A 15,339-nucleotide genomic window follows, 5' to 3' on the forward strand; every position below is an offset into this window, starting at 1 on the left:
ATGGAAATAAATGAAAAGGAAAACACAACAGTCTAAAACCTTTGGGATACAGCAGAAGCAGTCCTAAGAGAGAAGTATATTACAATACAGGCCTACCTTAAGAAGTGAGAAAAATCTAAGCAGCCTTACCTAAAGGAGCTAAAAAAGAACAACAAAACCTAAAACCAGCAGAAGGAAGGAAATAACAAAGACTAGAGCAAAATTAAATTATATAGAAAATTTAGAAACACAATAGAACGGTCAATGAAACCAGGAGCCGGTTCTTTGAATATATTAATAAAATTGATAAACCTCTAATCAAACTTACTAAAAAGAGAAAGGACCCAAATAAATAAAATCAAATGAGAGGAGAGAAATAACCAACAACACAAAAATACAAACAATTATAAGAGAATATTATGAAAAACCATATGCCAACAAATTGGAGAACCTGGAAGAAAAGGATAAATTCCTAGAAACACATAAACTACCAAAACTGAAACAGGAAAAAATAGAAAACTTGAACAGACCAATAACCAGCAAAGAAATTGAATCAATAATCAGAAAACTCCCTACACACAGAAGTCCAGGGGCCAAATGGTGTCACCAGCGAATTCTACCAAACATTTATAGAAGAGGTGTTGGGGCACCTGGGTGGCTCAGTCGTTAAGCATCTGCCTTCAGCTCAGGTCATGATACCAGAGTCCTGGGATCGAGCCCCACATCGGGCTCCCTGCTCAGCGGGGGACCTGCTTCTCCCTCTGCCTCTGCTGCTCCCACTGCTCGTGCTCTCTCTCTCTCTCTCTCTCTCTCTCTCTCTCTGACAAATATATAAATAAAATCTTTAAAAAAAATAAAGAAGAGGTGTTAACTCTTCTCAAACTATTCCAAAAAACTGAAAGGGAAGGAAAACTTCCAAATTCATTCTGTGAGGCCAGCATTACCCTGATACCAAAACTAGATAAAGACACTACACAAAAGAGAACTGCAGGCTAATATCCCTGATGAACATTGATGCAAAAATTATCCACAAGATACTAGCAAACCAAATCCAACTGTACATTAAAAGAACCACACCACGATCAAGTGAGGTTTATTCCTCGGTAGCAACGGTGGTTCAGAATTCTCAAGTCAATCAACATGATACACCACATTAATAAAAGAAGGGATAAGAACCATAAGATCCTTTCATTAGATGCAGAAAAAGCATTTGACAAAGTACAACATCCATTCATGATAAAAAATCCTCCACAAGTAGGGTTAGAGGGAACATAACTCAACATCATAAAGGCCATATATGAAAAAAAACCACAGACAATATCATCCTTAATGGGGAAAAACTGAGAGTTTTTCCTCTGTGGTCAGGAACAAGACAGGGATATCTACTCTCACCACTGATATTTAACATAGTACTAGAAGTCCTAGTCATAGCAATCAGACAACAAAAAGAAAGAAAAGGCATCCAAATTGGTAAGGAAGAAATAAAATCTTCACTATTTGCAGATGACATGATACTGTATATAGAAAACCCTAGGGGCACCTGGATGGCTCAGTTGGTTAAGTGTCCAACTTGTGGTTTTGGGTCAGGTCATGATCTCATGGGTCATGGGATTGAGCCCCGCATCAGGCTCTCCACCCAGCGGGAAGTCTGCTTGAGATTGTCTCCCTCTGCCCCCTCCCCCAACTCTCCCTCTCTCTCTCTCTCTCTGTAAAATAAATAAATCTTAAAAAAAAAAAACCCTAAAGACCACCAAAAATTGCTAGAACTGATCAGGAATTCAGTAAAGTTGCAGGGTATAAAATCAACATACAGCAATCTGTTGCATTTTTATACACCAATAATGAAGTATCAGAAAGAGAAATCAAGGAATTGATCCCATTTACAATTGCACCAAAAACCATAAGATACCTAGGAATAAACCTAACCAAAGAGGTAAAAAACCTGTACTCTGAAAACTATAAAACAGTGATGAAGGAAATTGAAGATGACACAAAGAAATGGAAAAACATTCCATGCTCATGGATTAGAAGAACAAACATTATTAAAATGTCTATGTTATCCAAAGCAATCTACACATTTCATGCAATCCCTATCAAAATAGCATTTTTCACAGAGCTAGCACAAACAGTTCTAGAATTTGTATGGAACCACAAAGACCCCGAATAGCCAGAACAACCTTGAAAAAGAAAAAGTTGGAGGCATCACAATTCCGGACTTCAAATTGTATTACAAAGTTGTAGTGATCAAAACAGTATGGTACTGGTGCAAAAATAGACACATAGATCATGGAACAAAATAGAAAATCCAGAAATGAATCCACAACTATATGGTCAATTAATCTTTGACAGTGGGGGAAAAAATATCCAATGGAAAAAAGTCTCTTCAGCAAATAGTGTTGGGAAAACTGGACAGCAACATGCAGAAGAATGAAACTGGACCACTTTCACACACCATGCACAAAAATAAATTCAAAGTGGATTAAAGAGCTAAATGTGAGACAGGAAACCATCAAAATCCTAGAAGAGAACACAGGCAGTAACCTTTGTGACATCGACCATAGCAACTTCTTACTAAATATGTCTCCTGAGACAAGGGAAACAAAAGCAAAAATAAACTACTGAGACCAACAAGACAAAAGGCTTCTTCTGCACAGCAAAAATCAACAAAACTAAAAGGCAGCCTAAAAAATAGGAGAAGGTATTTGCAAATGATGTATCTGATAAAGGGTTAGTATCCAAGTATATAAGGAATTTATAAAGTACAACACCTTAAAAACAACCCAGTTAAGAAATGGGCAGAAGACACGAATAGACATTTTTCCAAAGAAGACATACAGATGGCCAACAGACACATGAAAGATGCCAAACACCATTCATCATCAGGGAAATACAAACCAAAAGTGTAATGAGATATCAACTCACACCTTTGGGAATGGCTAAAATCAACAACACAAAAAACAACAGGTGTTGGCAAGGATGTGGAGAAAGGGAACCCTCTTGCACTGTTGTTAGGAATGCAAACTGGTGCAACCACTCTGGAAAACAGTATGGAGGTTTTCCAAAAGTTAAAAAAAAAAAAAGAACTACCATATGATTCAGCAATTGCAATACTAGGTATTTACCCAAAGGATACAAAAATACTAATTTAAAGGGATACATGCACCCTGATGTTTATAGCAGCATTATCAACAATAGCCAAATTATGGAAAGAGTGCAATGACCAAAGAACAGATAAAGAAGATGTGATAAAAAAAAAATAATATATATATATATATATATATATATATATATATATATATATATATATATATAATGGAATATTACTCAGCCATCAAAAAGAATGAAATCTTGCCATTTGTAATGATGTGGATGGAACTAGAGTGTATTATGCCAAGCGAAATAAGTCAGTCAGAGAAGACAAATACCATATGATTTCACTCATATGTGGAATTTAAGAAACAAAACAGATGAACATATGGGAAGGGAAAAAAGAGAAGGCAGCTAACTGTAAGAGACTCTTAACTACAGAGAACAAACAGGGTTGCTGGAGGGGTTGTGGGTGGGGGCATGGGCTAAATGGGTGATAGGTATTAAGGACGGCACTTGTGATGAGCACTGGGCTTTCTTTTTTCTTTTTTTTTATTATGTTCAATGTGCATCAGTATTTTTTTTTTAAGATTTTATTTATTTATTTGACAGAGAGAGACACAGTGAGAGAGGGAACACAAACAGGGGGAGTGGGAGAGGGAGAAGCAGGCTTCCCGCTGAGCAGGGATCCTGATGTGGGGCTCAGTCCCAGGACCCTGGGATCATGACCTGAGCCAAAGGCAGACACTTAATGACTGAGCCACCCAGACACCCCAGTACATCAGTAGTTTTTGATGTAGTGTTCAACGATTCATTGGAGCAGTGGGTTTTATATGTAAGTGATGAATCACTATATTCTACTCCTGAAACTAATATTACACTGTATGTTAACTAACTAGAATTTAAATAAAAACTTGAAGAAAAACAAAATAAAAATAGGGATAGACATAAAAAATCAACAAAAATTTAAAAAATTAAAAACTTAATTGCTTCCCTAAAAGTCTTATCTCCAAATACAGTCACATTGAGGATTAGGACTTCAACATATGGATTTCAGGGTGACACAATTGAGTTCATAGCAAGCACTTAAGGAAAATATAGTAGTAAATCTTCATGACCTTGGATTAGACAAAGCCCTGTTAGATATGACATCAAAATCATAAGCAACTAAAGAAAACATAAGCTGAAATTTATCAAATTAATAACATTTGTGTTTCAAAGGATCTCTAAAGAAAGTTACAAACAATCCAGAATATGATAGAAAGTATTGATAAATCATATATCTGATAAGGGACTTATATCTATAATATATAAAGTACTCCACAAATCAATAATAAAAAGATAACCTAATTTTAAATAGGCAAAGAATCTGAGTTGACATTTCTCCGAAGAAGATATTTAAATGGCCAATAAGTACACGAAAAAAATGCTGAACATTATTAGTCACTAGGCAAATGCAGATCCCAATAATGAGATACCACGTCACACCCCCTAGGATGGCTAAAATCAAAAAGACAGAAAACAACAAATGTTCCTGAGGATATGGAGAAATTGGAACCATCATACACTGTTGGTGGGAATGTAAAATGGTGCAGCCACTTTAGAAAATAGTCTGGCAGTTCTCAAAAGGTTAAGCAGAATTACCATATGATCTAGCGATTTCACTCCTCGGTATATGTGCAAAAGAAATGAAGCAGTGTTCACTCAAAGCTTGTATATATACATGAATGTTCATAGCAGTATTATTTATAAGAGTCAAAGAGTGGAAACAACCTAAATGTCCATCAACTGATAATTGGATAAATATGATTTATTCACACAGTGAAATATTTTTTTAGCAACAAAAAGAATGGAAGCACTGATACGTTCTGCAACACGTATGAACCTTGAAAACATTATAAGTGAAAGAACTCCACATGAAAGGCCACATATTGTATGATTGCACGTATATGAACGTACGGTAAGGCAAATCTGTGGCGACATAAAGTAGATTAGCGATTGCTTAGGTGGAGGAAGAGGGAGATCAAGTCATGAAAGGAAATGGGGAATGACTGGTAAATGGGTATAGTGTTTCTTTTAGGGGTGATGAAAATGTTCTAAAATTGATTGTGGCCATGGTTGCAGAACACTGCATGCCCTAAAAACCATTGAATTATATACTTGAAATGGGTGAATTATATCTCAATCACGTTGTTAAAAATGAAGGAGAGAGGCTTATTGATAGATGAGTACAAGTCAATGTAAGTGGAATAGACCACTGAGTTGGCCTCATTTCTGGAGCTCTGCATGTTTTAGTATGCCTTAAATAGTACTGCCGTCTTTGGCCTTACCCAGCCCTACCTCATTTCGTCTCTATGTATCCTCTGTTCTACAAGCAGTGTCTTGGCTCCACAGAGGGGACAGGATGCAGAGGTCCTGAATGTATGGTGGTGTCTCAAGAGACAGGTCCCTCTCCTGTGGTTAACAGGGTTGTTTAAGATCATTCAGTAAATCATTATTGAACATCTATTGTTCAGTATTATTTAATACCATTCACAATACTATGTGAGATACTTTTGGGGACTATAAATATAAATAAGAAATGGTTCTTTCCTTCAAATTTAGGTACAGATTTATTTATAGTACAAAGTAAAAAGTTCATTAGAGCAAGGAAAATAAAATTCTATGAAACACAGAAGAGAAGAATCAATGACAGCATCACAGAGGAGATAGAATTTGAGCTGGGCCTTGAATGAACAGTTTGGATTTCAAGATGTGGAGAAGGCCGTTTAAACAATATCATGAGCAAAGGGACAAATAATAGAAATGTGGCATTTAAATTATATAGTGATTTGTTAGCTGTGACACAAGTCTGAGAGATGGACAAAACCAGTTTCACACCATCTGCCTTCTCTCAGTCTCTGCACAAGCACTCTGGCACACAAAGGGGACGAGATAAAGCTGTGAAGCTGATGTCCAATATTATAACTCTCGTCTCTTTTTTCTCTCTCTATCCAAGAGGTTAAGATCATTACTGCTACAAGAAAGACACATTGCTAATGCTACTGCCCTGTGCTGTGGTTGCTGGTTTTGACAGAGCCATGCATCAGGAGGAGTTTGCTTTCTGGTGATATGGATCATACAGTCCTTTTTGGCTCAAAAGTTACAGAGTTCTGTGATCTAAAACATCTGTCAATAGATCAAAGATTTAAATGCAAAAAAAATGAAATTATAGGGGCGCCTGGGTGGCTCAGTCAGTTAAGAGTCTGACTCTTGGTTTCAGCTCAGGTCATGATCTCATGCATGGGTCGTGGGATTGAGCCCTGCATCAGGATCCACGCTTGGTGGAGAGTCTGCTTGAAGATTCTCTCCCTCTATCCCTCCCCCCACTCTCTCACACTCTCTCTCTAAAATGAATAAATAAATCTTTTTAAAAATGAAATTATAGAAGTACCAGAAACATTCATGGGATAAAGCTTCTTTTTTTTTTTTTTAAGATTTTATTTATTTATTCATGAGAGACAGAGAGAGAGAGAGAGACAGAGGCAGAGGGAGAAGCAGGCTCCCCGTGGAGCCAGGAGCCCGATGCGGGACTCGATCCCAGGACCCTGGGATCATGACCTGAGCCGAAGGCAGACGCTTAACCGACTGAGCCACCCAGGCGTCCCTGGGATAAAGCTTCTTAATTAAAGAGTCTGAGAATAAAGTAAGATAAAAACAGAGGGAGGCAAACCAGAAGAGACTATAGGGAACAAACTGAGGGTTGCTGGAGGGGAGTTGGGTGGGAGGATGGGATAATGGGGTGATGGGCATTAAGGAAGGCACGTAATATAATGAGCATTGACACTGGATGTTATATGCAACTGATGAATCACTAAATTCTACCTCTGAAACTAATAATACACTGTGTGTTAACTAACTTGAATTTAAATAAAATCTTAAGAAAAATAAAAGTTTCTGAGAAGAAAAATATACTGTAGGCAAAGTCAAAGTTCAAACAAACTAGGAAAAATACTTGCAACACGTATGATGAGTAAAAGGATAATTTCCTTAATGTTCATCAACATGTCAGTAGCTCAAAGACCAGCAATTCCATGGAAATTGGCAAAGGACACAACCAAACAGTTCATAGGAGAAGAAATGTGGATGGCAGTAAACATATGAAAAGACTCACAACCTTACCCACAATTAAAAGAACTACAAATTAAACTACAAAGAGATTTTATTTCTCCTTCATTACAGTGGCAAAGATCAATGATTTTTATTAAAGCCTGTGTTGACAAGGGTATAGGGAACAGGCAGGCAGGGCTGATTGGTATGTAAACTGTAGAACTTCTTTGCAGAGTAACTTGGTGATGATTATCAATGTTTAATGTACACATGGTGAAGTATTTAGGGAGAAGTGTACTGATATTTGCAACTTACTTTGAAATGTATCAAAAAAGATGGATTGATGGATGGATCAATGTTAATGTTAATGCTTGAATCCAAATAATGTGCATACAGATGTCCACTGTAAAATTCTGTCATTTTTTCTGTTTGTTTGAAAATGTTCACAATACAATGTTGGGAAAAAATAATATGCATAAATCTGTGACTCAGCAATTCTTCTAAGAATTTACCTTGATATACTGGTACATGTGCACAAAGATATATAAATATATCATTCATGTATATATCATATATATATTCATGTGTATCATATATATCATATATGTATTCATATATATATATGTATTCATTACAGCCTTGGTTATAGTGATGAAACATTAGGTACAACCTAAATGTTTTCAATAGGGAAATGGTTATATAATTAGCCATTTAGTGAAATGCCATGTTGCCATTAAAAAAAATAAGGCAGATCTCTTTAAAATTGTCTCTGAGGTGTATATGAAAAAAGCAAGGTACAATATAGTATACTACTCTTTGATACTTTTTATATATGCATAATATTGCTCTGAAAGGATACAGAAGAAACTGGTAAGACTGGTTTCTTTTTTTTATGTAACAGAATTTTTATTAAATATTACATAATTAAATAATCGTTTTAATATTAAATAATGTGAGGGGATCACTTCACATATCACACAAACTTTGCAAAATGTGAAAATGCAGACTCCTCCTGCCTCCCTGGAAATCTTACCATTTGGAATACCTCATGCAGCACTCCAATCTTTCAACATATAAATGGCTCTCTTTTTTCAAGTCTATCAAAGTATAATTTACCTACAATAAAATCCAGCCATTTAAGGGGCGCCTGGGTGGCTCAGTCATTAAGCGTCTGCCTTTGGCTCAGGTCATGATCCCAGCATCCTGGGATGGAGCCCCGCATCGAGCGCCGCATCGGGCTCCCTGCTCCGTGGGAAGCCTGCTTCTCCCTCTCCCACTCCCCCTGCTTGTGTTCCCTCTCTCTGTCAAATAAATAAAAAAATCTTAAAAAAAAAAAAAAATCCAGCCATTTAAAATGTACATTTCAGTGAGTTTTTACAAACGTATAGTTAAACCTGTTGTGTTTTGTGTTGTTAATTTTAGCCATTCTGACTTCTTTCAGAGAGGAGTTTTGGCAGGTGGGGAATGATGTGATTCAGGGTGGGAGAAAGAGTCACTGTATGCCTGTTGGTATTTCTTTATAGGGGTTGGGCGGACAGGAGAGGGGAGAGGAGTTTGTTTTGTTTTGTTTGAGAGGAGTTAATTTTTAGAGAAAAATGTATCGTACTATACATACTGGGAAGCAGTATAGCATCTTGGTTAGGAACTCAGTCTCTGAAGTGAAACAGAAGATGATAGTTGGGTCTGGTTTCACTATTTATAGCTAAATGGTCTTAGGCAAATATTTAATCTCTCTAAGCCTCATGGAGAAAATAGAGGTACCCACTTCTTAGGGTTGATGTAAAAATTAAATGGATAATTCATGCAAAACACTCCATTTGTCAGCTATAACTATCTTTGTATAGTTTACATTTAGAATAATTATCATCTTTTTACTCCAAAAAGTATAGTTTTAAGTTTTCCTTAAAACCATAATCTTTTTCTACTTCTTGCTTAGTATTTAGACTCTCTCCAACTCTTTTTTGAAATAGTTGTCTTTCTTCTTCCAGATACCTTAAGGTACATTATAAATTAATTACCTATAGAATTAGGAGTCTGAGACTTTCTATGGAAACCTACAAATAACAGTTAAAATTCTTCCATGTTATAATATGCTGGTATCTCACATAGTCGAAGACTAGCCTAGGTCTGATTTGTGGTTTTGCTTTTATGGTTTAGGAATCAAAGTGCCTCTCATTGTTCCATTACTTAGGAGTAATGGGATCAGTTAGTTACTGTGGCTGCCTATAAAGCCTATAGTGATAATTGACCAGCTCTATATCCTTATTCTCTTTTTCCTCAGGACTTCATATCATCCACAGTCTAGATGAAGTCAATTTCATACAGAACCTTGTGTTTTACATTGAAGCTGCATATAAAACTGCTGTAAGTACTCATTTGGGAATTGATTTTAAACATAGGTTTCTAAAAATACTGAACAACCCCCTCCTTCTCCTAATGCTGCCCCTCATAGTGAACCAATCTATAAAACTTCTGGCAGAAATTGCCTTCAGCCTCTTTCTTTGCTAAGCTCCATCATCCTCTGTTTGCCTTCTCTCCAAAGGAGTTACAGAGACAAAAGGGTCAAGATGCTATGCTTCCACTCCTGTCAAATTCTGTAATATCTCATATCATGTATTTGGGAATCTGGAGCTAAATTGTCTTATTTTAGTGGCCTGTGGTCTTGAACTGGAGCAAGATGGCTAGGGAGTATAATGGGTAAGTTAGCTACTTAGACATAAAATTTAGTCATATGTTTAATATTATCTGTAGACATTCAGTGCTTACTATACAAAAAATAGTTCCTTTTTCTCACAACTACCATATGAGGTAGGTTTATATTAAATCATAATATATTTAACACCTCCTCTCTCAGGGATCGCTGTTCTTCATTGCATAATGTTCACTGTATTGAAAATGGCTGTGTCATAAATAGTCCAGTTTTTTAGTCATCTAATTGTTTAATTTGTTTAGTTTTTCGCTGGTTTAGATGGGAGCGTAAGCCTGTGGCCTGTCACTCCATATTTGCCAAAAGGATAAGTTTAACATAGACATATTTGATGCAAGCAGACCTTATTTGTTGACTGATCACTTTGCCTTCTGATACCGTAGGCCTGCTAAGGTCCAGGGTACAGGTCAGGGTTCTCTGGCCTCTCCATTGCAGCCAGGGGTTGCAGCAGCAGAATTAATGATATGTGCCTTCTCATACTCTAATCTTGCTGCACAAATTAGGGTAGAGCTGGGTTTGGGAACAAGTGAGGCTAGCCATGAGATAAATATGGCTTACCTTCCAGAAGCTTCACTTTAACTCAGAGATTTGATATAAAAAGTAATTTAAGGTAAATATAGAAACAAACATAGGTGTGTGTGTGTGTGTGTATGTGCATGCACACATGCATGTGTACACATGGATATTTCCAAATTCTGTTCAATGAGAGGGCCTAGAAGCAATGACACCACAGTGACAATGAGCCAGTGCCTAGGTCTTGGATTGTAACTATTCGTAATTAAAAAAAAAAAAAAAAAAACAGGTTTCCTTGTAGAAGTGATTGTTTCTAGGGCTGGGGGGAGGAAAATACAAGATGAAACTACAGTATCTTGTAGTGACAGAAAGTGAGGACGTGTTCAGAAAGAATGGGGCATGTCCAAAGGGTGCAGGAGCCAACCTGGAAGAACTCCCAGTGGCTAAAGCTGGAACAATTTGAGCAACAAAACAAGTAATGATAATATTTTATTATAACCCAGAGAATAACCTAAATATCTATAAGTTCATACTGATATAAACAAATGAATAAATGAATGAGGGAGAAAGGACAGCTCTTCCTTAGAGAAGAATTGCAATTCATGACTGTAGAGGTAATGAAGGAACTAAAAAAATCACCATTGAAGCACCACTGTAATAATTGTTGCAGACAAGATTCACCAATGGATGCTACATTGGTGGGTAGATGTTTGAGGAGATACATGATATTTGCACAGTTGTAAAGTATCTTTCTCGAGATAGTTATTAATCATACGGGGGAAAATGGTAACAGTAGATTGGAGAAACCCTGCAGACACCACCTTAACCGCGTGATGAAGGTTAACATCACCATAATAGGACATATCAACATCGTGTACTCCCTGATATGATGCAGTGAGAAGGACACAGCATAACATCTGTAGAAATCTTGACCAAAAAATGCACAATCTTAATCTAATGAAGGGAAGACATCAAGTGAACCTAAATTGAGAGAAATCTATAAAATACCCGACCACTGATCTTCTGAAAGTGTCAAGGTCATGAGAGGCAAGACTTGAGAAACTTTAACTGATTGGAAGAGACTAAGGAGGCATGACAAATGCAGCATGGTATTCTGGATTGGATCCTGGAACATAAAATGGTTATTAGTGGAAAAACTGGTGAAATCCTAACAAAGTCCATAATCTGGTTACTAGTATTGTACTAATGTTAATTTCTTAGCTTTGACAAGTGTTATGTCAGATGTTAACATTAGGGGAAGTTGAGTGAAAGGTATATGGGAACTCACTGTAGTATTTCTGTAATTTCTCTGTAAGTTTAAAGTTATTTCAAATAAAACAGTTCTTAAAAAGTAATTTTAAATGTTATAATTATATTATCGAGGGGCCATATACAGCTATGTTTAAGAATTTACACTTTGGACTGAGAGTACTTGGACTCTAATCCTAGCTCTGTCACGTATTAGCTGTGTGGCCTTGGGTGAGTCACTTAGCCTCTCTCTGCACCTTAGTTTCATCATCTATAAGATAAAAGGATTAAGGAAGATAGTAGTATAAAGTGCATAGGTTAGTGTATGGTACATTGTCAATGCCAACAGAGAGTAAAATTAGATATTTAAGATAAAACACTGGGGTGCTGTTTGGGCTCCATCTTCTAGACCCCCTGAGTATCTGCCTTGATAAAAAATTTTGAGAAGCATTTCTCTACATGGACTGAGTTATACTTCTTAGGCCTGATCAGCTGTTGAGGAGTCTTCCAACTTCTTAGAGGTCCCAGGAGAATTTGAAGCTACTAAGAAAAGAGCTACAGGGGCAACCCAACTCATTGGCATCTCCTTAATAGGTGTTGTGGGTACACATATTTATGGCAAATTAGCTACTGTGTGTGCCTTTTATTCAAGAGTTGTGTGTCTAGTAAGCATTTAGTAGTAATGACTTGCTAATGGTATGCTGGTTATTTTATGCTAGGACTTTGGGATATGGGAACGTGGAGACAAGACCAACCAAGGGATCTCAGAATTGAATGCCAGTTCAGTTGGCATGGCAAAGGTAATTTTCCTTGCTTTGTTTGTACCAAGTGTGGGGTAAGGAAATACACCTTTATCATAGATAAAGGCTTAACATGAATTTGGATCATCATCAAATTGTTCTTTTAAGACACAGGCAAAATTTGGATTCTCCCATAGAACTATGGACATGTAGGTAAAGATTTATTTCATTAGCTCCAGATTTGTATATCCAACTGCTTTTGTAGCATATCTCTACTTACATATACCACAGAGACCTCAGAGAACATATTTTTTTTAAGATTTATTTGTTTATTTGAGAGAGAGAAGTGAGTGAGTGTGCACACGAGGGCCGGGCAGAGGGAGAAAGAGAGAGAATCTCCAATAGTCTACCCACTGAGTACAGAGCCCAACACAGGGCTCGATCCCACGACCCCAAGATCATGACCTGAGCTGAAATCAAGAGTCAGACACCTAACCAACTGAGCCACCCAGGCACCCCAGAGAACATATCTTCAACTAAACTCATCTTCTCTACCATTACAAAAATAAAAAGAGGCCTTCCCCTTCCGTACACCAGTTGACAAAACTTGATTGTCAGAGAACCATCTGTCAATCCTGAACCCCCCTCACTCTCCTGAATCCCACATATCATCATCATCATTATTAACTACCTTTCCACTTGACTCCATCTTTTCCTTCCCATTGCTACTGCCTTAATTTCAGCTCTTATTTTTGGAGACAGCAAGAAGCCATAAAATAGAATAGCAGGAATAGGATCAAACATATCCATTATAATAATAAATATGCATGACCTAATTGAAGTTTCCCCTCCAAAAGACACAGATTGATTTTAAAAGGATAATACACCCCTGTGTTTATTGCAGCATTATTTACAATAGCCAGGATATGGAAGCAACCTAAGTATCCATCTATAGATAAATGGATAAAGAAGATGTGATACACACAATGCATTACCCAACCATAGAAAAGAATGAAATCTTGCCATTCATGACAACATGGATGGATGTAGAGGGTATTATACTAAGTGAAATAAACCAGACAGAGAAAGACAAATAGCATATGATTTTACTTATATGTGGAATCTAAAAAACCAAAACAGTAAGAGCAACCTAAATTTCCAACAATTGTTAAATGGTTAAATAAATAAGAGAGAATATTGTGTTGAAATAAAGAATTTTCATAATATGGAGAAACATTTATGCTCTAGTATCCTAACCAAATTTCATATGAAATTATCTCAACTATAGACAGATTTACATAAAGAAAACTAATAGGAAACATGCCAAAAATATTAGCATTATTTTGGGTGATTTTTTTGCCCTCTCTATACTTTTTTATGTTTTCAAATATTCTATAACAAGTATGTTATATTTTATAATCAGAAAAGCGAGAAATTAATAAGCAAATTCTATTTTTAAAAAAAAAATCTTCTGCCTTGGTGACTAGTAACTTTCATCTTTAAGTCAATCATAGTATCTTTTTAGGGTATTCACTTCCCTATGGAAACTCAGTGATGTGCCAATACCTAATGGCTGTTGCATTTTAATATCTTACATCCACACAACTTCTAGCATTTCTTATGTGCTGGTATCATACTTGCAGCTACCCTACCAGAAGAGTGGTTTACTATACATTCATCTGTGCCTTGTTCAAATTACTTTTGAAGTGTGGTGCTTGGCTTGATAATGCTATAACTTTATCTATGCTGTATCTTTTTTTAAATGCATTTTTGAAGAATTCAGCTGCTGGAGATAAAAATAATAAAACAAAATTTTAAAAACAAAATGTATTTTTATTGAGGTGTAATAGGCATATAACGTTGTGTAAGTTTGGAGTGTACAACATGTTGATTTGACACATTTTTATTGCAATATGGTTACCACCAAAGTGTTAGGTAACACCTCTATCACATCATACAATTATCATTTTTTCTGTGATAGGAATGATTAATATTTGGTCTCTTAGCAACTTAGAAGTTTATAATACACTATTATTGTCCATAATCACTGTGCTATGCATTAGGTCTCCAGAACTTATTTATCTACTGGTTGCAAGTTTGTACCTTTTTTAAAAAAGAATTATTTATTTTAGAGAGAGAGAGACAGAAAGGGAGCAAATGGGGGGAGGGGCAGAGGGAGAGAGTCTTCAAGCAGACTCCCTGCTAAGCATGGAGCCCTGTGTGGGGCTCAATCCCACCACCTGTGAGATCATGACCTGAGCTGAAACCAAGAGCTGGGCGCTTAACCAACTGAGCCACCCAGGAGCCCCGCAAGTTTGTACCTCTAAACAACATCTCCTCAATTCCTCCATCCCCCAGCCCTTGGTAACCACCATTTTACTCTGTTTTTTGAATTTGACTTTTTAAGTTCCACATATAAGTGATGTAGTACAGTATTTGTCTTTCTCTAACTTATCTCACTTAGCATAATGACCTCAAGGCCATCTCTGTGGTCACAAAGGACAGGATTTCCTTCTTTCTCACAGCTGAATGATATTCCATTGAGTGTTTGTGTATCATGTCTTCTTTACCCATTCATCTGTTGACAGTGTTTCTGTATATTGGCTATTGTGAATAATGCTGCAATCAACAGGGAGTACATATATCTCTTTGATATCCTCTTTTTATTTCCTTTGTATATGTGCCCAAGAGTGGAATTTCTGGATCGATCATATGATAGTCCTATTTTAAGTTTTTGAGGAACCCCCATAGTGTTTTCCATAGTGGCAGAACCAATTTGCATTCCATCCAACAGTGTATGAGGGTTCCCTTTTCTCCACATTCCCAAGCCACTTGTCTTTTTGATAATAGCCATTCTTGCAGGTGTGAAGTGAAATCATATTGTGGTTTTGATTTGCATTTCCCTGTTGATTAGTGACTTTGAACATCTTTTGATGTACCTGTCTGGAAAAAATATCTATTCAATTCCTCTGCTCA

The 15,339-nt window shown here is 36.7% G+C and overlaps 1 protein-coding gene across 6 annotated transcripts in view; it reads left to right on the top strand.

Annotated features, from left to right (window-relative positions):
• PHKA1 (phosphorylase kinase regulatory subunit alpha 1) overlaps positions 1-15,339 on the top strand; it is a 139,669-nt gene that overhangs the window by 21,872 nt on the left and 102,458 nt on the right. For all 6 annotated transcript variants that reach the window (XM_044911546.1, XM_044911548.1, XM_044911547.1 and 3 more), the window contains exons 5-6: positions 9,437-9,519; positions 12,343-12,423. In XM_044911546.1, coding sequence (XP_044767481.1) covers positions 9,437-9,519; positions 12,343-12,423 — 164 coding nt within the window. The remainder of the gene's footprint in view (positions 1-9,436; positions 9,520-12,342; positions 12,424-15,339) is intronic.

The sequence above is a fragment of the Neomonachus schauinslandi genome, chromosome X, assembly GCF_002201575.2.
Source record: "Neomonachus schauinslandi chromosome X, ASM220157v2, whole genome shotgun sequence".
Classification (NCBI taxonomy): Eukaryota; Metazoa; Chordata; class Mammalia; order Carnivora; family Phocidae; genus Neomonachus; species Neomonachus schauinslandi.